Source organism: Cavia porcellus, unplaced genomic scaffold, assembly GCF_034190915.1.
Source record: "Cavia porcellus strain 051 isolate PalLab524CR breed Dunkin Hartley unplaced genomic scaffold, mCavPor4.1 scaffold_19, whole genome shotgun sequence".
NCBI classification, from domain to species: Eukaryota; Metazoa; Chordata; class Mammalia; order Rodentia; family Caviidae; genus Cavia; species Cavia porcellus.
Window position 1 is genome coordinate 4421238 of NW_026947502.1, and position 26160 is coordinate 4447397.

General features: G+C 47.6%; 2 protein-coding genes across 5 annotated transcripts in view; both read left to right on the plus strand.

The window, feature by feature from the left end:
- Slc22a5 (solute carrier family 22 member 5) overlaps positions 1–3903 on the plus strand; it is a 28931-nt gene extending 25028 nt beyond the window's left edge. For all 3 annotated transcript variants that reach the window (XM_003464533.5, XM_013146748.3, XM_063230602.1), the window contains 3 exons: positions 685–867; positions 2115–2250; positions 2570–3903. In XM_003464533.5, the coding sequence (XP_003464581.1) occupies positions 685–867; positions 2115–2250; positions 2570–2657 (407 nt within the window). In that variant the 3' untranslated portion in view covers positions 2658–3903. The remainder of the gene's footprint in view (positions 1–684; positions 868–2114; positions 2251–2569) is intronic.
- A 1058-nt stretch (positions 3904–4961) lies between these two features.
- Rad50 (RAD50 double strand break repair protein) overlaps positions 4962–26160 on the plus strand; it is a 225834-nt gene continuing 204635 nt past the window's right edge. Inside the window, exon 1 of one of the 2 annotated variants that reach the window (XM_063230593.1) lies at positions 4962–5330. The gene's annotated coding sequence lies outside the window, so the exon portion shown is untranslated. Of the gene's footprint in view, positions 5331–5637; positions 5774–26160 lie in introns of those variants that run through there. The other variant, XM_063230591.1, reaches the window with a different exon arrangement.

Below are 26160 nucleotides of genomic sequence, written 5' to 3' on the forward strand. Positions count from 1 at the left end.
AGTGAGAGGAACCCTTTCTGACAACTTCTAGGACAGTGGACAGGCCCTCATCACAGGTCCTCTGTCCTGTGATGGACACTGTGCTCAGAGTATGTAGCGCCGCTCCCTGCAATTCGGGAGCCTCTGGTAGTCACTCTGAGGCCTGTCAAGCAGGGAGCCCTCTGCAGACCACATGAGGAATGACAGAAGGAGCCCAGTTTCACACTCACGCTCAGAGCAACACTCTGGTCATTATCCAGTCTCTTCAGTGGGCCGCAAGGACAGACCAGTTTTGATGGTCTGAATTTTCTGAGGCTTGCATAAGATGAAAGCATGAATTAGAACTGAATTCTCCGTTCATCCAGAAGTTGTTAGTGAATTCCATCAGTTCCTGCACTGTGAGGTTCTGCAATACCAGCTAACCCCCTACCAAATACCTCTGTAGTGACTTTTGCACTAGGAGCATTGGGCTGCAGGGAGTTTCCTCTGGCGGCCTTTAGGTTGGGGAAGATGTGGAGAGTCCCAGTTCCTTTTAAGTAATCAATTTGGAAATCTTGGCTGTGGTCCTTCATCTCAGGAGGTTACAGAAAACAACCCCAAAAACACCCCTCCCAAACAATTGGGGTGGTAAATGTTTGTTTCAGGCAGAATAGAAGTGGAACTCTCACTAGCAGCATATCTACTTTCTTTCCTTTGCCTTTCCAGACCTGAATTACCTGGCTACAGTCCTGGTTATGGTGGGAAAATTTGGCATCACTGCTGCCTTCTCCATGGTCTACGTGTACACAGCTGAGTTGTACCCCACGGTGGTCAGAAACATGGGCGTGGGGGTCAGCTCCACAGCATCCCGCCTTGGCAGCATCCTGTCTCCTTACTTCGTGTACCTCGGTAAGGCCCGTGGGCCCAAGGCATCCTGGAGCGATGGCACACTAACACTGACTGCCTTCATGGAACCAGAGAGCTTGTTACCAGGGAAACAAGTGTATATGGCAAATGGGACACATCTAGTAATGGATCGGTTGCTGGGGAAGATTTCTGTCTAGGTCCTTTGTGTGAGTGTGTGTGAAAGAGAGAGAGAGGGAGAGAGAGAGAGAGAAAGAGAGAGAGAGAGAGAGAGAGAGAGAATGTGTGTGTGACTAGATCGAAGCCAGAGCCTCACACATGCTAGGCTAGTGCACTTCCACGGAGTTACACACCCACCACCAAGTGGATGCCACTTCCAAGTGGATGCCATCTGACAGACTAGCCAGAAAGTAATGGGAAAGTGGGTTTTGTTTCAGTTCTAGACAACTCAGGCCTTCATCAGAGAGTATGGTTTCTTTAGCCTAAGAAACTGTGGAGTGATTAAGAAATCAATTTACTTAAATGGAGACATTTCTTCTTAGAATTGGAATTTAAAAGGAGCACAAGGGGGAAATGTACATTCAAGACATGTCATGAACAGAGAGCAGGGCACCTTGGAGCAGCTTACACAGTGGTTTTATCTGTGCAAGATCTCCCCGGAGGGCTAGGGCTGGGCTTGGGGCTAGAGCACTTGCCCAGAAGCCCTGGGTTCAGTCCTTCACCGTGCAAAAAAAAAAGATCTGTCCTGTGCACTTTTTGGTAGCAGTGATCTCTCTCTGGGGTATGGCCTAATGGCAGTGGCTGCTTCCCTGTATATCCCTAGCCAGTACATCTTTGGGAAGGACTGGACTCCACCATGAGAATAACCACAGTGCTCTGGGAGCAGACTGCCTAGAACCAACAAGCCAAAACCCCTTCTCGTCTAGCTCAGAGGCAAAGCAAGCAGGTGGTGACACATCCGCAGAGGTGGAAGAGTTATTCCTGTCCCTAGACAAGTACCCCGTGTTCCTTGGAAGCCTGACACTGGGAGACAGGACTAGTCATCATAGCGGAGCTCACCTGGGCCCCACACTTCTTAGTCAATGGGCTGGGCATGGTGGGATCTCTGGGCAAGCCTGTGCCAGCTGTGGCTCCGAGATGTGCCAGATTCCATCCTGACAACTCAGACAGCGGAAGTGCTGAGGCCACTGAGGAGGTGATGCTTTTAATTGAGTGCTGGGAACACGAAGGGATTGGGAGAGACCAAGAATCACTGCACCCTGGGGCTTACGGTTCTGTCTGCTTCGACACAGGTGCCTATGATCGCTTCCTCCCTTACATCCTCATGGGAAGTCTGACCATCCTGACAGCCATCCTCACCCTGTTCTTGCCAGAGAGCTTTGGCACCCCTCTCCCAGACACCATCGACCAGATGCTGAGGGTCAAAGGGTAAGGAGGGCTGCTTCTCCACCCCAGTGTGAATGCACTAGGTCTAGGCCTGGCCGTGCCAAGGAGCCCCCTGCAGACTCTCTGAGCACCTTGGACTGGGTTAGCCTTGAGAGGGTGGTAAATGGCAGTGGTCCGATCCTGTGTGGACTTGCTCTACGCACAGCTCCGTGGAGGCTGCAGCTCTGGGATACACACGAACCAGCAGAAACCTCTTTCACTGGTGAAAAGATCCTCATTTCTGGCTGATTTTGTTGTGAGACTGTTCGGAAGCTGATTTGTTTCAGGATGTTACTAACCTTTGTTTTGCTTATTCTAATAGACTAAAACATAGGCAAACCCCAAGCCTCACAAGGATGTTAAAAGATGGTGAAGAAAGCCCCACAATCCTTAAAGCCACAGCCTTTTAACACAACTCCAGTACCGAGTTGGAAATGCAAATGGAAGAAATGGAAGCGGAAAGCCTGCATCTCGTCAGAAACATCTTGTGCAGACTCCGGTCCTTCGGTGACAAAGGGCTTTGACTTCTGCCTGACCTGCTCACGGAAGGGAACCCATCCTCAGAGAGTGCTTGCGGTTCTGGTGCTCTTCCTTCCTCCAGGGACACTGTGGCTACCTACAGACAACTCAGACGTGTCCCAGCGTGCCAGCTGTTAGCTGAGGGCCTGGCACCCCTAGAGGAGTTATGGACTCCCCAGAACAGAGGGATTTGGCAGGATGTGCACCACATCTACTAGATACACTTTCTAATCTCAGACTACCTGGACAGGCCTCCAGTGAAACTGGAGGTCTTCAGTTTTCTCTTTTCTTTTCCTAAGTGGTAAAGTTTAAAGGAAAAGAAATAATTCCACAGAGTTTGATTTCTCACCTTTTCTCAGTTACCAAGGATGTTAACTGGGATGATCGAGTACCCACTGGAGAAGGGCACAGGACCAGAGACCTAAGGCTGACCAAGGAGGAGAGGACTGAGCCACTCAGAGCGGTGATCTGTGACCGCTCCGTGTGCTGCCAGGTGGACTCGTTCACGTCCGATCAGAGGCCTGGGCCTGTCCAGCCCGTGAGAAATGCACAGGTCCGTCTGCCCTTCTTGTTTTCAATACTGTGTAAATCAGATCTCCTCCACATAGGCTTCTGGCCTGTGGTTCAGTGAGAAATCTGCTTTCCTCAGAACTGCAGAGGATTTTGTTTTGTTGTTTTGTTTATTGTTGTCTGTACCTTAAGTTATTTGCCCTCCCGCAGAGGCTTGAGAAAGGCTGTTCCCCAGTTTGTTTCTCATTTTCTTCTCAGCCCAGGCTCGCTCTGGCAATGTGTGATTGCTGCTGCACGGGGCCTTCCCAGCCTCAGCCACTAGCACTTCTCTGAGTGCCAAAAAGTCTCACTGTGTGCGTTCCTCTTGGGAGACCTAATCATGAGGAAAATTGTGAAAAGAAACAAAAATCATGTCTCAGTCTTTGAGAGTTGCCCACTTCCGTCATATCAGATCATCAGGAGATACTCGTGTTCAGTATAATTGTCTTCCTTCTGGTTATGTTGCCATGGTACTCCTAAAGCACATGCTTTATTTAGTTTTTTAAAAAAATGTATTTTTGTGAAAGCTACTGAAGTGCCTTGAAAAGTGAGAGAGTTCTAATAAACGAAATGATTTTTTAAATAACAGCAACTGTCTTTAATCATATTTTCAGAATTTGGTGAGCCCTTGCCACCTGACTGTCCTTGTGGGCTAACTGTGGCGGGGGTTAGACTGTAGCGTGACTATATAATACTGTGTCCTGGACATCTTCACTGATTCACTGACTAACGATTTTCCTGTACAAGTGTTCTGGTTCCCCTCAGAGCAGCACTTCTGTGCACTTACTTAGTCTCCATGGGAACAAGATGCCAGGGTACAGGAATGAAGGCTAAAGAGACAAGGAAGGCAGACCGCATGCCAGATGCCTCCCCAGGTTGACCAGTGTCAAAACCAGGGGTGCTGCAGCCATCAAAAGCTCTGGGACCAGGTGTGGTGGCGCACCTCTGTAATCCTAGTGCTCAGGAGGCTGAGGCCAGAGGATCATGAGTTGGAGGCCTGGGCTACATAGCAAAAGCCTGCCTCAAAAATTTAATTTAATTTAATTCTGGCTTTATACAACAGTACTAATCAAGCCCCGGACAACAAAATCAGCCAAGATTTTTGGTCCCACAAGGTAAAGGAGAAATCTGGACCATGGGAAATCACAGAGATAAAAGATTCCGGGCCAGCCTTCTGGCACTGTCCACATTTGTAAGATGTATAGGAGGAAACCGGGATTTGGCTTTACTGTCCCGTGTTCTCGATCTTCCTGATCTTCATTTTCCAGACTTACTCTTTATACGGAAGCAGACTTAGCTCCACTCTGCTCTCACCGAACCAGAAACTCCCCCAGGGAGGAAAAGGCTCGCTCCCTTTCTTTTCCACTGAGAAACAAAAGCATCATATTACTAAGAGGGAAACCCTGGCTGTTGTTTTGCCAGGGTCCCCATTTGTCCTGCCCATGACCCAACCTGCTCTTGAGGGAAATGACAAAGGCTTCTACATACCAAGGCCTCCATCATGCAGGTGAAATTACAAATGCAATGTTGTGAATTTAGGCAGAGTAATGTTTGTTTTTTCTGCTCCAGTTTTCAAACTGCCTCATCTTTGTTCTGTAACCAAAAAAAAAAAAAAAAACACAAAACTTTGTATTTGCTGTATTCCAAACATTGAATTCAGTCTTGTCAATATTTTCCAAAGCAAGTGGGTAGAAATGTTCAGAGAGAAATAAACAATGCTTAGAGAAATATGTTCCTGCTCAGGCAGGGGCCGTGCCCCCCCACTCTGGGACCCTACCCTGACCAGATGGCCTCATTATGGGGGTGAGTCGCCAGGCCAACTGCAGTGCCTTCTGGGTCTCCCAAGTCACGGTGACAGCGCCCAGACTTTGAAACCGCTCCGGTTACCATGGAGATGGGTCAACCCCACCACCACTGGACAGGACCCAGCCTCGAGAGTCCACCTAGAGCTGACTGGACACTGCGTCCAGCGTTTTCGTCCTCGCATCGCCTCAGCACCTTGCTGCCGGCCCCAGGTAGGTGCGAGCACCGTCCAGGGGCTGCGGGCCGGTGAAGTCCTAGCCCCGCTCAGTCAGGAAGGGGCGAGGCCGGGGCTGGTGTCCCAACCCGGGAGCCCCTCTCTCCCGACACGGCAAGGCCCCGTCCCCGCCGCCGCCGCAGACTTCCGTTTTCCCGGCGGGTCCACTCCCGAGTCCTCTCCGGGGCCCTGTGCGGGCTGCGGGCCGCCGCCTCAGGCCGAGGCCGCCGCCCCCTGGCTGCCGGCCCGCGCTCCCCGCGCTCCCCGCTGGCCGGGCGCCCTCCTCCCCGGGGTTTTCGCTTTCGCTTTCCCCCGATGTCGCTGAGGAAAACGGAGCGGCCGAGGCCAGGACGCGCGCGGCTCCGCTCCGGCCGGGCGAGGGGCGCGGAGGGCGGCGGCGGCGGCGGACGCAGAGCCCGGCCAGGCCGGCCGCGCGGCGAGGTAAGCCAGCCCCTGCCCGGCGGAGCTCGCGGGCTCCGCCTTGCGGAGCGCGGGACACAAGGGGGGCGCAGCGGCCCGGGCGGGAGGGACGGAGCCGGGCGGGACGGAGCCGGGCGGGACGGAGTCGGGCGGGACGGAGTCGGAGCGCGATCTCTGCGGCCGGAGGCCGGGCGCCCCGGCGCGGATGTGCGGAAACCGAAGCGAGAAGACGCGGAGCGAACTCCGGGTTCCCGCGTCACCGCGGCCCAGCGCCCTGCTCCGCCTCGGTCTCCGCGTCGGGTGCAGGCGGCCCGGCCCTCCCGGCGGTGGAGTGAAAACAAGGTCGCCAGCCTTCGAGCTGACTCCCTGCGGCCGTGAGCACAGCCTGCTCGGCCCGGGAGCGCGAGCCCCGCGTCGGAAGCGGAGCGCAGCGCGCTCTGATGTTTGAAGGGCGGCTGTTTGGGTGGCAACACGGAGGAACCCCTTTGACTAACTTTTGTCTCGGTAAACATGAGTCCGACCTGACCTTTTGGGTTAGATAACCCGGCCCTGAGTCTTTAAAACATGGGGATCCCCTTCTGCTCCATCCCAGGGTGCGTTTCCTATTCATTGCTTTTAGTAAAAAACTGAGGTTGGTTGGTTTGTTGTCTTTTTGAGAAAGAAAAGTCTCGCTGTGCAGTTCAAGCTGTTCTTGAGCTCACTTGGTAGCCCAGGCTGGGCTCAAACTTGTAAATGATCCTCATGCCTCAGCCTCCCAAATGCTGAGATTACATGAATGAGCCCCAGGCCCGGCAGTAAAAACCTGCTTTTCATGAGCCAAAAAGTTAGATTTTTGTCTCTAATGTAAATTGTGAAAGGTGGTTCTTTCTCTTAACGCTCTTTGGTGTGTGGGTAAGAAGGTGGAGTCAGTGCTGGACCATAGGCCTGTGTTTTATTACCCCGGCTCTTCCTGAAGACTGCCTGACTCAGCCCAGGACCCAGCCTGGCTTCCCAGCCACCTATTTTTCTTTATGGTAGTTTGGTCATCTACATCTTTTACTAACAACTGTGTGATACAGTTTATTACATTTTTCATTAAGAAGTAATGCATGGAAATTTGTTTATTCCCTTTTGGCCGTAGGGTCCAAAGAATTGAACCATCATATTCCTTAATTTGTGGCACAATATACTCTTAGCTCCATTTATTTATTTATGGGTGGAGGGGGTTCTTTTTTGAGACAGAGTCTCACTATGTAGTTCAGGCTGGCCTTGAGCTCACTTTGCAGCCCAGACTGGTCTCGGATTTGGAAAGATCCTCCTGCCTCAGCCCCGAGTGCTGGGATGACAGAAGTGTACCACCACACCCTGCATTCTAGCTCCATTGAAAGCTTGTCTTTTATTTTGTTGTTTTTTTTCCCCTTTAACATCTGTCTTTTCCCAATACCCCCAACCTTTACGCAGTCACACTAAACATCCATATATATTCTTTGGAAGAAATCTTATATTATATCTGCTTTAGAAATATGTGCACCTTGAAAGGTAGGTCATGTTTTGCATTGGTTAAGTTTACCGAAATAAACATCATTGTTCTATAAGTCTCATACTGTCTCTATCTTTAGCATTATGTGTTTTAGTCATCTGTGTCCCTGTATGTAAATCTAGTTTGTTATTTCTGGCTGTTGCAAGAGTTCTCTGGGACAGATGCACAGATGGAGACAGACAGGTGTAGACAGAGGTGTGTGGCATCGATGGCTCTAGGATATCATGCTGACTTTCTAAACATTGCCCATGTGCTACAGAATGGCTTCACTGTTTTCTTCCTACCATGGCGCATGCAGAGCCTTTCCCAGCATCTGCCTCTACTATTATCTAATTTATTTTATTTATTTTTTATTGGTACCGGGGATCAAACTCACCACCACACTCATGCAAGGCAGGCACTCACACTGCTGAGCTAAATCTCCAGCCCCTATTATCTAATTTATTATTTTGTCTGTCTGGTAGCTTAAAGCACTTCTCTATGTTTGTTTTGAGTAGAGAATCTGTTCATATTGTTTTGCTGTTTGTGAGTTGCCTATCCATCTTAGTTGCTCTTCTTTTCTTTCAGGTTTTTGATTTTTTAAAAAAATCTAGCTTGCATTTTGTATACACATTTTGTGTATTAAAATAGTCTTTCTGGGGCTGGGGATTTAGCTCAGTGGTATAAGCACCTGCCTTGCAAGCAGGCAGTCATGAGTTCAATCCCCAGTACCGATAAAAAGGAAAAAGACAAAAATAATAATAACAATAAAAGTCATTCTTTTTTTAAAATAGTCATTCTTTATCAGATGTAGTAGATGAAAGCCTTGTACCTATCAGTTAACTTCATTGATGGCAATTATTATTATTATTATTATTATTATTAATGATGAAATTCACTTGTATAGGATTGTATCAGATTTTACACGGTGCCAGTGCATCATGGCGCTGACACCTAATACAACCGCTATCTCTCCTGCGCTAACTCCCCTGCGTGTTCTGGTCCCAAAACGATAAAGGTTCCATCTCCCTTTCGCGCATGCGCTAAAGGTCCTCCAATTCCCCATCCCGACAGAGTCCACCCATCCACGTAGTCTCCACCCCTCTCCCAGCCCATAAAAACAATTCCTCAGCTCTCTCCTTTGAGGGTGCTTTGCAATCTCCTGCACCCCTGCTTGGCTGCGTCAAAAAACAAATAATTGGGGCTGGGGATTTAGCTCAGCGGCATTAGTGCCTGCCTTACAAGCAGGCAGTCGCGAGTTCGATCCCTGGTACCGATAAAAACGAAAAAGACAAAAAAAAAAAAAAAAAAAAAAAAAAAAAAACCCTAATAATTAGCAGCAGCTGCAGCAGCTTTACTCAGATATAATACATAAGGTTCACCTGTGGCGCATACCGCTAAATTCTTGCGAGGCTGAGGCTAGAGGATTGCTATGAGTTCGAGGACAGCCTGGATTACATAGTGAGACTTGTCTAAATAAGTAAATAAAAATAAATTTTAAAACCCACCTATTTGAAGAATACAGATTTGGGTCCAGGGTTATAGCTCAGTGACAGAGTTCCTGCCTGGCAAGCACAAAATCCTGAGTTCGAGTCCCAGTACCAAATAATAATAATAAAATATACAGTTTGGCAGTTTTTAGTATTTCCACAGCTATGTAAGTATCAGCATAATCTAATTTTAAAATACCTTTATTGTGGGGCTGGGGATTTAGCTCAACGGCATAAGCGCCTGCCTTGCAAGCACGCAGTCATGAGTTCGATCCCCGGTACCGATATAAAAGTATATGTATATTTTTATTGTCCCTAAAAGTAACCTCCTACCGATTTAGCAGTGCCACACACACACACAGGTCCCTCAGTAAGCCCATGGTAAGCATCACTCTACTTTTTCTGGGGAAGGAAGCAGGATTGAGACAGGGTCTCACTGTGTAGGTCAGACAGCTTGAATTCATTATGTAACTTAGGCCGGCCTCAAACTCATAGCAGTCCTCCTGCCTCAGCCTCCTGAGTGCTGAGATTACAGGTGTGTGCCATCGTGCCCAACTACTCTACTTTTTGTCTATAGATTTACATACTTTGGAAGGATTTCATATAAATGGAATTATCTGTTATGGTGTGTGCTGGCCGGCTTCTGTGGCTTAGCTGCAGTGGTTTTGAGGTTTACTTACCTAATAACATGTTTCAATAGTCTCTTTTGCTTGCTCAATTATACTACATCATGTGGACATGTTGCATATTGCTCATGCATTCATTAGTTGGTAGATATTTGAGTTGCCTCTATTTTTTGACTACTGTTAATAATGCTACTGTGAACATGCCCATACAAGCAGTGCACATACATTTTATTCTACAATCCAAAAGTTGCTTTTTTCAGATAGGGTCTTGTTAAATCTCTTGAATTGCTCGCACTGGGCTTGGACTTGTGATTCTCCTGCTCGCCTCACCTCGCCTCATCATTTCTCCCCCACGCCTGGCCTCCAGCGGTCTTTTTTCAGTGTTTTTGCACCTGTGCCCTGTGCTCGCAGGGCATGCTCCGTCTTGTTAGTTCTTCGCCTGTGCTTCTCTGGGTGCAGTAGGCTGGCACCGCCCTTCTGTGGCTGCCTCCTGTTTCTGTTGGTTTTTCCTCACACGTTTGGCTTTCACATCTAGAGCTTAATACATACAGTGCATGCACTCATTCTCTTGGCAAGGCTCTTGTCCTTAGCTGGTTTTCTGCAGCAGTGCCAGCAGCTGCCAGGTAAGCCTTGATGCTTCCAGGTGTCCATGGTGCCATCTCTCGGAACAGCACCCCTCTCCTTGAGGTCTGCAGCACCACCTTCACACTTGTGTGTGGCCAAAAGAGCAATTCCTGGTTATCTAAAAGGTCCAGAACACGTAATAAACTGAGTGCCTCTTTGCTGTCCCTCTGTGTTGGTCATTTCAGCAGATTAGTGGAAGACAGAAGTTTCCACCAAATGCGAGAGTTGTATTTGTATTTCTCTTGAGCCTGTAGCTCAAAATGGAGTTCTTGGATCATACACGTCTGTGCTGAGCCACAGGTGGTACATGCACCACTGTTCCATAGGGTGGTTTGTACCACTGGAAGCACAAACTGATTTAATCACTCGTAAGGTTCTTCTTACTAATAAAATTAATAAAAAGTCTGTAAGTGGGCCAAATCTAGTTGCTTGAATTTGAGTAATTCCTGTCGAAATATAAATATGAATTAATGCTATTCATATCAATTAAAAAGTACAATAATCAAATTTATTTTGTTAAATCAAAAGAAATGCATTTATATTTGTGAATGTATTAAACATGCACATGTGGCCGCTGTGTGCAGAGCTCTCCAACCATATCAGGCTTGACTTTTTTGGCAGGCTCAGCGGCACACGTGTTCTTGGACAGTCGTGCAGGTACTATACCACCAGTGCTTCGAGCAGGACAGTTAAACTCACGTCACAGCCACCCGGCAGCAGACTGACAAATTACAGCCCCCACCCTGTCGTGGACATGTTAGAATATGAGGAACTCTCCAGATTGTTCTCCAAAGACGTCCTGACAGCCATGCATGAGGGCTCTAATTTCTTGTCCTCCTTACCAGTAACTGTTCTTGACTGACTTTTTAATGATACTAATAGGTCAAGCTTTTTTGTGGGTTTTCTTGTTTTGTTTTGTTGTACCAGGAATTGAACTCATGACCTCGCACTTGCTAGGCAGGCACTATGCCCCTGAGCTGTATCATAGCCCTAGCCACACTAGTAGTTGTGAAGCTGTGACACATGATTTGCACTTCCCTGGTAGCTATATTGAGCTTCTTTTCATGCACTTGCTGGCCATTGGCATATTTTCTTTGGAGAAAATTCTATTCACATTCACTTTATATTTTTTTTTTTTTCATTTTTTTTTTCTTTTTCTCTTTTTATCGGTACCGGGAATCGAACTCATGACTGCCTGCTTGCAAGGCAGGTGCTTATGCCACTGAGCTAAATCCCCAGCCCCCACATTCACTTTAAATAGCCTTCATATCCTTTATTGTATATATGAATTGCAAGTAGTCTCTCTTTCTCTCTCTCTCTCTCTCTCTCTCTCTCTCTCTCTCTCTCTCTCTGTTTTCCTTTAAGGGAAATAAAACAAAACAATAGGGCCAGGGATATAGCTCAGCAGCCCCAGCATCTGCCTGGCAAGTGTAAGATTTTGAGTTTGATTCCCAATACAAAAAAAAAAAAAGCAATAAAAGAGAACCAAACAAAACAGTGAGAAGAATATGTGCCATCCTCCTGCCTCGGCCTCCTGAGTGCTGGGATTACAGACATGCACCACCACCATGCTTGGCCCTGTATCACTATAAGTGCCCAAATGCCTTGTATTTTTCATTTCCTCCTAGTTCTATAATCCCTTTTTATCTTCTATCAGTTATTCTCAATCAGTTATTCTAATCTCCCTAGAACAGTTGGTGGCAAGCCAATGGCGCGTGTGTTATTGTGTTTTCCTTTTAAGACAAAAGATGTTACTATAGAGCTGGTTTTGTTCTAACTCAGTGAACAAAACTCGGTGTTTTATCTCGGTGTTGGCACTTCGCAGTATATAAGCGGGAGGCGGTTAGGCACGGTCTCTGCGAGGTCCACCGTCCCTGCCTTAGAAGCTGTGTGTTCCCAAATACGTGCTTTGGGTTTTATTGACTGATTCACTTTTGGTTCCTGTGTCCTCTCCTACCCTGATTCTGTTCTTAGATTATTTCGTGTCCTCATCTTTTGCTGGCTGTGTGTGTTCTGTAATAGTCAAACAGCGTAGGCCTTGGGGAGGTGAGGTGAGGAGTCCACGCCCCGCGCTGCACACCCACTCCGGCGAGCAGCCGCGGTTATCCCATGGTGTTTGGCCTGGACTTGTTCCTATCTCTTACAAACACTCTACAACTTCCTGAACTGAGTAAGTCATGGCCCTCTTTCTGCAGTGCACACACATGTGCATGCGATTAAAATGGGATACCATAATGTATCCATTTGTCATTTATGGCCATAAGGCTGAAAGACCTGGTCTTCTAACATGGAATTTAATTCACTTGTCTTTATTTGGTTATTTGGGAAGTGGTCTTGTCTCTGTCCCTTTGGTTTGCCATGTATTTATCATGAGGTTTTTTATTTATCTATTTTAGGTTTGGAGCTTTTTGGTTACTCTAGATTCAAGTTGTCATTGTCCCTTGTTTCCTCCTTCCATAATTTTATTTGGAAATTTAAGAGTTCTTAATCTTAAAAGGTTTTTTTTCCCTTGGTACTGGGAATTGAACGCTTGACCTCTCGCTTGCCAGGTAGGCACTGTGCCACTGATGTGTATCCCAGGCCCCCCGCCTTTTTTTTGAGACAGTGTCTCACCAGGTTGGCCTCAAATTCATGGTGATCCTCCTGCCTCAGTCTCCCAGATGTGAGGATTACAGGTATATGTCACTGCGCCTGGTTTAATTTTAATTTTTTTGAGATAGGGTCTTACTATGTAATTCAGGCTGGCCATGAACTCACCGTGACCATCCTACCTCAGCCTACTGTTTGCAAGGATTATGGGAATGCACCACCACACCTCTTACAAGATGCTGTGATTCAAGGGGTTTCTAGTTTGCTGGTTGATTGATTGGTTTTGTTTTGTTTTGGTACTGGGGATTGAAACTACATCCTCAGCTCTTTTTAAAAACTTTTTTATAACTTTAAGACAGGGTCTTACTAAATTACTAGGTTGTCCAGGCTGGGATCCAACTTGCAGTATTCCTGCCTCAGCCTCCCAGAGAGCTGGGATTACAGGAGTGCACCACCACTCCCACCGCATCATTCAGTTCAGTTTGTTTTGTTTTGCTTTTTTGGTCAATATTAGAAATTGAACTCGGAGCCTTTGCACTGAGCTACCCCTTTTATTTTTTTTTATAATTTTGAGGCAAGGTCTCCCATACCGCTAAATTGCCCATTGAGCTCAGACTTCAGCCCTCCTGCCTCAGCTTCACAGAGTGCCGGGGTTGCAGGTGTACACCACAAATGGCTGCTTGTCAAACATACTGTCCAGTGGATCCATAACTTCTTCCCAAACATAAGAAACCTTTTTAAATGTTTCCACATCGTCCCTCTTTTTCCCCAAAGAAAAAAGAGGATCTGCTCCCCAGGATCTGCTCAGGATTCTTTTTTAAATAAGCTGTAAGCTTCCAATTGTTATTAATGCTCCATGCTTCAAAACATAATTCATCTACTTTAGAAATCTTAGAAATTGCTCTAATCTATAACTGTGTGTGTGCTTATATATCACCACAGTCTAGGAAAGTATAAACATTTATTTGAGATATTTCATTTCCGACTGAAAGTTGGTGGTGACTGCTGTCTTTTGAGCGCTGCTTCTCTGCAGCTTCTGCTTCTCAAAACAGTATCTGGAATCCACACTATTCCGATCCCCCATTGACCTTGGCTGGCACAAAGATGTTCTGAAATATTCACAGGTGCTGAAGTCACTTCCTCCTGTTACCCTGAGTTTACTTTAGCTTGGTTAAGCCAAGCGCAATATCAGTTTGGATAAACTTGCAGTCACAGAAGCTTCATGTAGTAACCCTGCCCAAGGACTGGGGATTGGCTGGGGCGGGAGGGGCCACTGACAATTCAGCTGCTGAATCTGTTACTCATAAAAGGCTTAAAACTTGTAAGTTATCTATGCAGAAGAAGTAAAGCGGACATTCTCACAATGAAACTGATAAACACTGCACAGTGTTTGGGCTTAGTCTGTCAAAAGCTTTTTAAGGTATCCCTACCTCTCGCCCCGATGCCACTGCTAGGGAGAAATGTCATAAGACATGTTTCAGAGTGGCTCTGACTCCCCACAGGAGAAGCTGTTCCCTGGTCAATCCCTTTTGAGTCCTGTGATCCTGTGATGCAGCACCGTCAGCTGTGTGCCCTTCACACCTCTCTAACCTGATCTCCTACGGAACAGGAAGCAGTATCCTAACTATGTTTTATACGCGGTGTTTGGTCTTTATTCTCATTCATCGTATTTATTTTTATGATTGCCTTGGTTTATAGCATAAGATGCTGGTTTTACATTTGCAATAATAAGCTTTGCTTTAAAACATATTTATTTAAAACAAGTTGATTTAGAGACATTTTTAGTGTAGTAATCTGATCTTTAATTATGGCAAAGTAGTAATAGTGATGTATAGGTGTGGAAAGCACAGCCCTGAAGAACTAACTAGAGCTACAGACACAGACTTAACACCAGGTTGTTCTCATGTGTATGTGCGAGTGTTCCTCACAGGCTGTTTTATGTGGCCATAAAGTTAGAAACTATGCCACTGTTCAAATTAAGGAGTTAGTTAAGTGATTTGGATACCTTCATTTGATAGACTATTGCCAAATATTTAAAAGTGTATTCAATAGCATATTGTTAGCTAAAAGTGGCTGCAAAAGAAAGAGTATATAGTATCCTGACTTCGTTAAAATAAGGTATATATTGGGATCTCACTAGTGTGTGTATCATAAAACAGGAATGGAGGGCCCTGGGCTGCAGCTCAGTGGCACAAGCACCTGCCTGGCGAGTACAAGGTCAGGAGTGTGATCCCTGGTACCACCCCCGCAAACACCAGGAATGGAGTAGATGCTGAAAGCTGCTTAGGTTCTTATTTCTTCTTTCTTTAGTTTCCACATTATCCTCCTAGCCATGACATTTTAAGTTGTCTGTAAGCGTGATTCTGCATTACCTGAGTTGAAGATGTGTATATTTAAACTTCAGTGCTTTCTTGCCAGAATTAAAAAACCTTTTTCCTGGAGGAGGCAGGGAAGTTCACTGTGAGACCTGACTCGAGGCTGCCTTTCCCTGTGAGAACTCCAGCTGGGCTCCTTCCCAGCGGGTCCTGGTGACTCTGAGCGGAGCCTCTCCCTGGGAGCCGGCCGGTGGCAATGCAGCAGCTTCGCCAGCAGTTCTTCCCCGCCACTCTTCTCCCTCCCCGTGGCCACTGCCCTGCACCAGCTCTCCTGTCCCCTGCCCGCACAATAGCAGTGACCTCCCCTCTGCTGCCCTGCAGCCTGCTCTTCCACAGTAGCAGTTCTGCTCTGTAACAAATAGCCTCCTGCTGCTGTGGTAAGGAAGGACCATGAAATCAGTGGCTTCAGACCGTAAAGATGTGTTGTTTTACAGTTCCAGAAGTCAGAAGTCTTAACAATCAGGGCTTTGGAAGGCTGTGCTCCCTCTGGAAACCCTGGAGGGGAACATCTTGCTGCCTTTCCAGTTTCTGGGGCCTCCTGCATTCCTTGGCTTACGCCCCTTCCTCCATCTTCAAAGTCAACGAGGCTTTCTCACGCTCCACTGTTCTGTCACCTCTGTGGTCAGATGTCCTTCTGTCTTCCTCTGAGAGGCTTCTGTGGCTACATCAGGCTAACTGGATAATCTCCCCACCGGGTCCTATGCGCGGTACCCCTTCTGCCAGGTAAGCAAGCGTGTGCCCAGCCTCCACATCTGTGAGCCGTTCTGCAGCATCTTTTAAGAGCACACATCCAGCCATACTGTGAGGCTCCAAGTGCAGGCCGCCCGCACCCCTCTGCAGCCTCACCCCGCCTCCTTCCCACTTGCTGGGCTCCTTCCCCAGCTCCATCTGGCATTTCCCGGGCGCCCCAGATGTTTTCTCAGACGTTCTCCGTTCTCATAGGACTCAGCACCTTTCTGCTGTCACACACACTGCAATCTTACTGTTTGCTCTTTCCTGGGGGATTCCTTGGTTAGTAACAAATGCTGCTCCTATGTAACCACCGGGCGTCCAGGGACCATGATCACAGATGACGCGAACCTTCCTCTAGGGAAGCTCCACAGGGCCAGGACCAGGCCTGTTTCTTGCCCGCAGTGTCATCCCGCAAGCGTGTGACTGTTTTCTTACTGCTCTTCCCTCCACTCACGTGACAGCTCCTGACCGTGGAGACTTTGTGCTGTCTTCCAGGCCCTGGGGCGGTGCCTGGTCACTAACGGTCACTCTAGAAATATTTAGGGAATGACCTGCAGAATGCTAAGGATCTCCCACGTTTTTCATTTTTGGCTCCCCTTTGAAATCAGGTTTTACAAAATCTTCATTTTAATTGTTCAACCCAATTCAACAGCCAGGTGAATGGGCAGAGACCTTCTACAACGTCCACCTATTGCCGTGGGAGTTAACTAAGTTAACAAATTAAACTGTTGAGAGCAGTGACTGACAGCAGCCCTGTCTTGAGCGTTTAGTGCTGTTAAAAAATACTCAAAGCCGGGGCTGGCGTTTAGCCCAGTGGCATAAGCACCTGCCTTGCCAGCAGGCGGTCGTGAGTTCGATCCCCAGTACCAGGAAAAAAAAAAAAAAAATACTCAAAGCCGGCATGGTGGCGCACATCTATAATCCCAGCACTTGGGAGACTGAGGCAGGAGGATCATTGTGAGTTCTAGACCAGCCTGGGCTATTTAGTGAGGTCAAGGCCAGACTGACCTGCATAGTGACACCTGTCCCAGTAAGACAGAAAGAAAGAAAAGAAAGAAAGCCAGCAGACAGACTGGACTCCAGACCATGCAGGTGGTTCAGTGCTTGCCTGGCTTTCGCAGGGCCCTGTGTTGAATCCTCAGCACCCGGGCTCCTTGCTGGTTTCAGCTCTAGCTGAGCAGCCGGGGTAAGAGCGCAGCACAGACTGTGGGTGGCCTCTCAGGCCCCATCCAGCAGGGCCAGTGCTTCCACCCCTCTCAGATCTCCAGCTGCGCCAGACGAGTGCCGGCTGGGATGGGGGCGGTTTCCATTACGGATGTGCTTTCCCGTTGTCGCCTGCAGGTGGCAGCGCACCCTGAGCCTCCCTGCCCTGTCCTGAGGCTGGCCGGCAGCTGGGGAGTAGACCCCTTCCACTGGGGCTCGCTGGAGTGCCAGCCCCCAGCTGTGGATGAGGGTGAGCGTGCTGGAGTTCTCTCTTACTCCTTCTACATTATTTGATTTGTACTACAGGAATTGCATAGTCATGCTTACAATTTTAAGATAGTTGACTTTAGAGGTGTTTTTGTTGTTTTGTCTTTTTGAAGCAGGGTCTCTATGCAGTTCAGCCTAGCCTTGAGCTCACTCTGTAGCTCAGGCTGGTCTTGAACTTGCAACAGTCCTCCTGCCTCAGCCTCGGAGTGCCATGATTACAGGGGAGCACCACCACACCCAGTGTTGTTGTTATTGTTGTTGTTATTACAAAAACCATAGAGTTGGGGGCTGGGGATTTAGCTCAGCGGCATAAGCACCTGCCTTGCAAGCAGGCGGTCGTGAGTTCGTCCCCAGTACCGATTGAAAAAAAAAAAAAAACACCATAGAGTAGCAGGGAAAGCAATGACAAGGGCGTGGAAGGGATGGGGGCGGGCAGTTAGCTCTTACATTGTCAGTGCGGCACCCCCTCCTGTCAGTACCCTGGGCCTTTCACCTTTGCCTGAGGTGGGCAGGGAGGGGGTGTCACCCCGGACAATTCAGGGTGTGAGGTGCGCCCACCAGTGGAGTGCTTTGCTCAGGGGCACTGAGGTCCCCAAGAGTTGCCTGTCTTGGAGGCTGAGCCATTCAAGGTTCTGTCTGCCAGTCCAGACCTTGCAGCACCTCAATGGACCTCCCCTCTGATCCACCTCTCCTCCAGCACTTAGTATTTTCTTATTTACCCGAAGAGTCTGTGTGTGCTGCCGTCCTAGCAGTTGAGGAGGAATTGTTTATGCTCTATGTCAAGTCTGTGTCTTTGCTTTGCACTCAGTAAAAAATAGCTCTTTAAATATATTTGGAAATAGACTGGGGATTTAGCTCAGTGGCAGAAGTGCCTGCCTGGCAAGCACAAGGTCATGAGTTTGATCCCCAGTACCAAAAAAATAAAAAAGTATATTTGGAAACAAGGGTACTTTTCCCTGTTCGTACCAAAGCCACTGCACCCTTCTTGGTGCTCTACGGAGTGGTCCACAGAGGCCTTCACTGAATTCCAGCACCTGCTGGGTTTGATGATGACTTTCCCTTAATTGCAACCCCTGTAAGGCCCACCTGATATCTTCCCTTGGTGCCATGACACTTTCTTTTGCACGGAACTTGTCCTTGTTCATTGTCCCAACCTGTGCCAGCTTTGCCCTGAACTGATTGTATTTTGGGTTCAGTATGTGGAATCAGGACATACACAACTGGAATACCAGATGATGATGTCACCAAACCCCAAGTCTCAGGGAGAAGTCACTGTGCTCTGAGGGCGGCAATATTTTACAAATCAGGTTTGTCTTGCAGTGTTTTTTTTCTAAAATTATTAGTTTTAAATGCATTTCAAATGTGTGTATATCATTTAAAATTGAGTATTTGGGGCTGGAGGTTTAGCTCAGCGGCATAAGCGCCTGCCTTGCAAGCAGGCAGTCGTGAGTTCGATCCCCGGTACTGATAAAAAGGAAAAAGACAAAAAAATAAAATAAAATAAAATAAAATAAAATTGAATCATTTTATATCTCATAAATTACGCTTTCATTTTTTTGTGTGTGGCAATAGGTTTAATCCCTAGTAAAGTCAATAACCTTGTAAAAGAAGCAACAATGAGCTAAGGACGTAGGTCAGGGCTAGAGAGCCTGCTTTGCTTCCAGCAGACCCAGGTTCAGTCCCCATGGAGGGAGAGATCAAGAGATCAGCTGAGGGCCCTGCCTTGTCTCAGGCACCCAGCTCACAGAATAGGAGAACTGGGTGACATTCCTCCACTATTGCAAATACAGAAGCCAGGGCTCAGAGACTGGCTTACAGAGCAAGCCGAGATGGCCTCCCGAGGTCGCTGTCTCTCTTTCCTTTTATCCCAAAGTGAGCTTGACCACTTAAGGGTGCAAAATGAGAAACATTCATTCTTGTACTGGGTGAAAAATGAGCCAAGTGAAATTAATGAGAAACATTATATCTTCAATCTTTGCCTCTAAATTTCCTATCCTAATGTAACATAATACAAAAAAATGGGTTTTTTGAGACAAGATCTTGGTTTGTTTTGTTTTATTTTGTTTTTTGGCGGTACCAGGGATCAAACTCAAGACCTCGTGCTTGCCAGGCAGGCATTCATGCTGCTGAGCTAAATCCCCAGCCTGAGACAAGATCTTGTTATACAGTTCAGGCTGGCCACAAACTCACAGAGATCCTCCCGCCTCAACCTCCCAAGTGCTGGAATTACAGGCCTATACCTATTGCCTATTTCATTTAGCTTGAATTGTTGGCACACACTGATAAAATTTACACACTCATTAAAATGTTTCCAGCTAAAGATTGAGGATATGGCTTGGTGGTACAGCATTTCCTTAGCATGTATAATGTCCTGGGTTTGATTCCCAGCATGAAAATTTTTTTTCCAGCATCAAAATTTTAAAAATCTTTTTTTTGTCTGTTCATGCAAGGTTGTTTGTTTGTTACCCATTTGAAGGACTTGTAATCTCCTTAAGCTGAAAAAGCTTGATTTAAAAAACCTGAAGTCCGGGACTGGGGATTTAGCTCAGCGGCATAAGCGCCTGCCTTGCAAGTGTGCAGTCGTGAGTTTGATCCCTGGTACCGATAAAAAGGAAAAAGACACACACACACACACACACACAAAAAAAAAAAAAAAAAAAAAAACACAAAAACCCTAAAGTTGGGCCAGCTTTAGCTCAGCAGTGTAAGCACCAGACTGGGCAATCCCAGTCTTGGTTAATCCCTGGTACCAAAAACAAAAACAAAAAAACCTTAATTACCCAGGCGTGGTGGCACAAGCCAGTAATCCCAGCACTCAGGAAGCTGAGGCAGGAAGATTGTTCAAGTTTGAGACCAGTCTGGGCTACAAACTGAGCTCAAGGCCAGCCTGAACTGCATAGTGAGAGTCTGTCTCAAAAAAGACCCAAAAAAGCAAAAACCAAAGCAAAAACCTGCAGTCTTCCTCTGTACTCCTCTGCACTTAGGAGGTTTGGTGGCATGTTTGAGGATAAACTGTAGTGAACACTAAACTCATAAACCATGACTCTGTTTCATCATAGTTAGAGCAACTGATGCAAACAGAAATGTCCTCAACCTAACACTGACTTGGGATCAAATCAATGATTTTAAAAACCAGGTCACTCGTAGTTTAGGGGCCTGCTGATATCTAAGAGAGTATTACAGTTAAACTGCGGTTAGTGAAAACAAAGCTATCTTTTATATACCAAGTACTTCCCTGTGCACTGCTTTTCAGCAAGTCTTTGGCCACCCAGAACAAGCGGCCTCCAGGACACATTAACTGTGGGCATTTCAGATTGGTGCATGGAAATAGCAGTTACTCCAACCACTAATTGTGATACGAGGGTATTTTTTCTTTGTCCTGTCATAATGGTTTATTGTGATATAATTTTCACTCTGTGCAATTTATGTGCATTTAAGATGTACAATGCATTTTTTATCTATTCATGGAATTATGTAACCCTCATCAGAGCTGATTTTAGAACATATTTTATATCCTGAAAAAAATCCCCATCTCCCTAGGTCACTCCTTCTCCATCTTTCTACTCCTGGCAACTACTAATCTACTTGGCTAGTCTGGATATCATATAAATACAATCTTCTAACATGGAATATTCTGTGACTGATGTTTTTCACTTGTCATAATGGGGGGTTTTTTTGGTTTGTTTTTTTGGGTACTGGGAATCGAACTTAGGGCCTCACACTTGCCAGGCAGGCACTGCACCACTGAGCTAAATTCCTGGCCCCATCACAATATTTTAAAGATCCATCCATGCTGTAGTATGTGTCACTATTTATTTAGCAGTAGATAATCCATTGTATGAATATACTATATTCTATTTAATCATTCACTATTTCATGGGCATTAGTTTGTTGCCATGTTTTTCTAAAATAGATAATGCTGCTGTGGACATTTCTGTGTGACCTATGATTATGTTTTGTGACTCTCCCTTATAGGCTATAATAGACAAGTCTTGTTTTTAAAAGTCTAAAAGAGTGTTAACTAGGTTAATGTTATTTTAACTTAAAGGAGTCATTTCTTTGAGTAGGGGTAGAATTGCACTCAAAAGGTTGGGTTATAGCTCAGTGGTAGAGCCCTGGCCTAGAATGCAAAAGGTTCATACCCAGAACTGCACTAAAAATAATTCTTAAAAGGATTAATACACTGAGGTTAAAAATTAAAAGGGATGAATATGTAATTCTTTCATATCAACTGAGTTTTCTAAATTCTGCCCTTTAAGACTCTTGTTTGAAAGAAGAACACATTAGCTGGGCGTGGTGGTGCTTGTCTGTCATCCCAGCACTCAGGAGGCTGAGGAAAGAGGAGTGCTGCAAATTTGCGGCCAGCCTGAGCTACATAGTGAGTTCACAGCCAGCCTGAACCACATAGTGAAACCCCAGTGGGGGCATAGCTCAGGGGTAGAGCATTTGACTGCACATAGTGAAACCCCACCTCAAAAAAGACGAAAAAAGAAGAAAACATAAACAAAAACATGGGTCTCAAGGCATATCCTGTAGATAACGTGGAGCTGGGCTGGGTGGGGACTGTTCAGGACTTTTACCGGGTGTATTTGGCAAGTGTTTGGGGAGGTGGAGGAGCAGACCAGAGATGCCATCTGTTGTAAGTTCAGCTTCCTCAGGCTGCACCCACAGGGCCTCCGGCTCTGGCCAGTTGCTTGCTGCCTGGTGAAGCAGTTCATATCTCCGTACCTACTATCCAGTTTCACTCTGCTTTTGACTTTAAAAAGTTATAGTATTGGGCTGTCGCTTTTTAGTAAAACCAGGTGCTATGAGACATGTGTTGAAAGACAAATCAGCCCTCAAAGGGACTTTGATAAACATAGTCCTAAAAACATTTCCGGCCTGGTTTTGTTTTTAAGTACCAGTTAACAGTTTTCAGTTTAACTGTGTTTTCCTTCCTGAAATCTTTAAGTGAGACTAATTCTTGTGATTTATTTCTATACCTTGTTTTCAAGGAGTTTCTCTACTTGTCAAGTCCAGGCTAGAGACAGAAATGATTTTTCCCCCACACAGACCAAGGATGCAGGAGTGGGGTGGCTTGTGTGTGTGTGTGTGTGTGTGTGTGTGTGTGTGTGCACATCTCATTTGTTTCCAACTTAATTTGTGTCTTTCTTTTCTTTTCCCTGGGAAATAGAGGGAATTTGAGGGGCATTTTAGCCAAATTCTAAATTGTCACTTCAGGTGAGTCATTCATCAGGAACTTATATACATTTTTATGGATTTTTATGTTTTGCAGCGCCAAGTGTCAAGTCTAGGGCATGCCAGGCAGGCTGTCCCCAGCGAGCCGTATCCCTACCCCTTATATTCATTTCTGAATGCCCAGTGGAACAGACAGTTTAAGAACAGGATAATTGTCTCCAAGAGTTCTGTGTCCTAGGAACTTTGTTCCTGCCCGTTGGTGACACAGAATCCCCACATCATCGTCCCGAAAAGCCTGAGGCCGAGAAGGCTCTGTGAGACCTGCCTCCTGGGGCCCGAGGAAGTGCAGATGGGAGACAGCCAGGCTCAAGGCGCAGGCCTATGACCCCAGCACTTAAGAGGCTGAGCAGAAAGAAGTGAGACCCTGTCTCACAAAAACAAAACAAAAATTCAGATGGGAGAAGACAGGCAGCTGTGGGAGATGCTGGGGGTGTGTGAGGAGTGGGCGTCCTGAGTGCCCGTGCTGGGTCGGTTGGTTCAGTGCAAACCCAGCGTTTGAATTTGACTTTCTAAAAAAGTCAAATTTCTTTTAAAACAATGGTCAACATACTATTTAAAATAGAAACCTTTTCTTCCCATTGAATACCTGAGCGAAGAGGGGCCGCTCTTTTCAGATAATTCCCCAAGGTCACACAGTGGGGCGGGGTGCAGGGGCCTCACCCCTGCGTCCACACACAAGCTGGCTTGTGTTATCTGCAGGCCATGGTTGGCTTGCGGGAGACCAGGGCTCCGCCCAGCCCTAACCTCAAATGACCCTGTGAGTCCACACAGGGCTGCATCTGGCTGCCGGTCTGTGTCACTCCCTGGCCTTAACTGTTACTAGGTTAAAAGCCACTTCTCCTCGGGCTCTCCCCAGCCCCTCCGAAGCCCTGGGGAAGCAGGGGCAGGAGCAGGAGCTTGGCCAGATCTGGGCACTCTGCACAGCAACAGCCCAGCCACTCCGCAATCGGTGCAGGCAGCCCACAGCCCGGGAGCGCTGAGCTCTGAGCGCAGGGCCCCGGGGAAGTCATTCCTCCAGACTGGGAGCCACAGGCCCCAGGGCATCTGGGCAAAGTGACAGCACAGCTGCAGCCACAGGGCAAGTTGAGTCCTGTGCCTGCCCCATCCAGCAGCTCAAGCAGAGGATTGGAAGCTTGGTTTATCCTGAAGTTTTCCTCCCACTCATTTGTTGTTTGTTCAGTGCATTTAGCAAATAGCTCAGTCCCTGAGATGTATCCTGTCTGGCTCTGGGACCTGAGCTTACAGCAGGGAAGGAAGGGATAAATTCCCCTATCCTCAAGAGCCTTCATTCCACAGAGGGTGTCCCAGAGCAGCAAGGAGGCTGCAGTGGCAGGAGGGGCTGGGCTAAAGGCAGGAACCCTCCCTGGGCCCCTGGGGTGTCCCCCGATTGGGCCTGGCTGGCTGGCTGGTCCAGGTCCATAGGCCTCCACCCACGTTCATAGTCCTGCCAAAGAGCTTTTTGGTCCTCCCAGTATGGTCCCTTCCACTAACCAGGAACCTCCCTCCCTCATGCAGAGTTTTGAGGAAAGAGGGCAGGTTAACCACAGTTGGCATTCAGTCCTGAAAAGCCTGTAGTGAAATCCAATCTTTCAGGTTAGGAAAGCCCAAAATACTGTAAATTTGGTTAGAAACACTCAACCTTGACCGCAGAAAGGGGCCTTTTGTCAGCATCATCACCATCCCCTCCCCTCGAAGCCCAGTCTGAGACTCTGCCTGCCCCTCTGTGGCTCTGGCCTAAGCTTCCCCCACTCACTGGCCCTTTCTGATCTGCCTTGCATAATTTGCTTTAACTGTATTACTCCTGCCTGAAGGGAGGAAGGAAAATGAGGAAAATAATAGGACTTATTGGGCGTTGTTTCCATCTCGGAGGCCTCTGATTCTGTGAATAAATTCCACGAGTCCTGGAAAGATTAGGAATATTCTTTGAGTTGTGTCCAGAAGGCTGTGACCTATGTTTGTTTGGGGCAAGCCTTCTTCCTTTTTTTTTTTTTTTAAATTGGTACTGGGGATTGAACTCACGATTGCATGCTTGCAAGGCAGGCACTTAGGCCGCTGAGCTAAATCCTCAGCCCCCTTTTTTTTTCCTTTCAAAACACATTTCCACCTGTCCTTGATGTTTATAAAATGACTCTGCATGCCTGTGGTGAAGAGCAAGGAAAAGCAGACACAGTGTGGACAGCCAGCTCCACCTCGGCTAACTGGGACCCTGGGTTTGTTCCCGGACCAGCCTCTTCCACAGTTTCCTCCCCTGAAAATAAGAATGAAAACAGCCCCTGTGACAGCGGGCACCCTGGTGGTAGACGTGATGACATACTCTGCAGTGTGTGGCCCCGAGTCAGACCTCACGTGTCATCGATGAAGCAGATGATGCACAGTGATCCCCATGCACCAGGTAGGGAAGCCTAGCCCACGAGGGTCGCCGGAGGCACAGAGGAACGCAGGGTCCACGCTGGCAAACAAATGCTAATTCAGAGTCATGTCTGGGTCTGACCTTTGAGTAGCTGACAGACTCAGGGAGGGAACAGGGAACGCAAGCCAGCATTCTCAGCCCTGGCATTAGGGGTTCCCTGAGGGGCAGCTGTGGGGGTTCAGGGCAGGGCTGCTGCTGCTGTCCTTGTTCTCTGCAAGCCTGGGGGCAGGGAGTGTGCTCCCCTCAGTTCCTTCTCCCCTGCCCCAGGCCTCCCGGGCGGGCGGGCGGGTGCTCCAGAGGCACCTGCTGGAGCCTGTGGTAGGACACGCCTGGCTGGTGGGTAGGCGCCTTCCTGTGCTGGGAAACCGGTGCCGGGGAAGGCAAGGCTCCCTCAATAGTCCCATCAGATTGTTTGAGAAATTAAGTTTTGGCCTGTGGGCAATGCCACCCTCTCCAGCCAGCGTGGCTGCCCTGAGGGTTGTTTCCATTGGCCTTAGACCACAGAGTGGTGGTCCTCACTCCAAACAGAGTCCTTCTAGGCCTATCGGTGGGTTTTCCCAGAAAACAGCAGCACTTTGCATTTGGTGCTAGGCAGCGTGGCACCAGGGAAGAAGTCCACACTCAGTCAGTCAACGCACCTTTGCCCTTGTGTTTGTGTGGGTGGGGAAGTGGGGTGTGCCTGGGAAATTATTCAGCCTCAACTCAGTTTCTACATCTGTGGAATGGAAGCAAGAATACCCAGCTCACAGACTGCAAAAAGGATGAAACAAGATCCTGCGCAGCGCACACAGCACAGGCATGTGTGCGGTCACCGTTCTTATCCCCACTGTTATTATTAGGCAGTGTCAGTGGCTCGAGACAGCTGTGGGTGGCCCCTGGTCAGGGACTCAGGACTCTAGAATGACTGACGCACAGAGCTCAGACTCCTCTCTGCTGTGTCGTTTGCACAGTGGTTTGTTACCCAGAGTGAGTAATGAAGTCTGCTAGAAGGCCATGCTGCACTGTCCATCTCCCTGCTTCTCTTCTGTTTGGTTCAGGGTCCTTGGAAGGAGAGACAGTTCTGAGGCTAAAATATATTGCAAGTTTGCTATACTGACAGTTGTACATAGATCTTCCTCTTTATTTTGCATAACATGCAAATGACAGCACAGAGAAGTTCGATAATGCCCGAGACTACACAGCTGTCATGCAGCAGAGCTAACTCCACACAGCCCATTCCAGAGCCCACCTGCTTCGGCACCCTCCCACCTCAGCACGGAGCAGCACTTACTGGTGAATCTGATGACCTGTGATCTGGTTTGGCCCCACATCACAAAGGGGAGATCTGTCTTACCTTAAAAGCATTCTAGTGGAAAG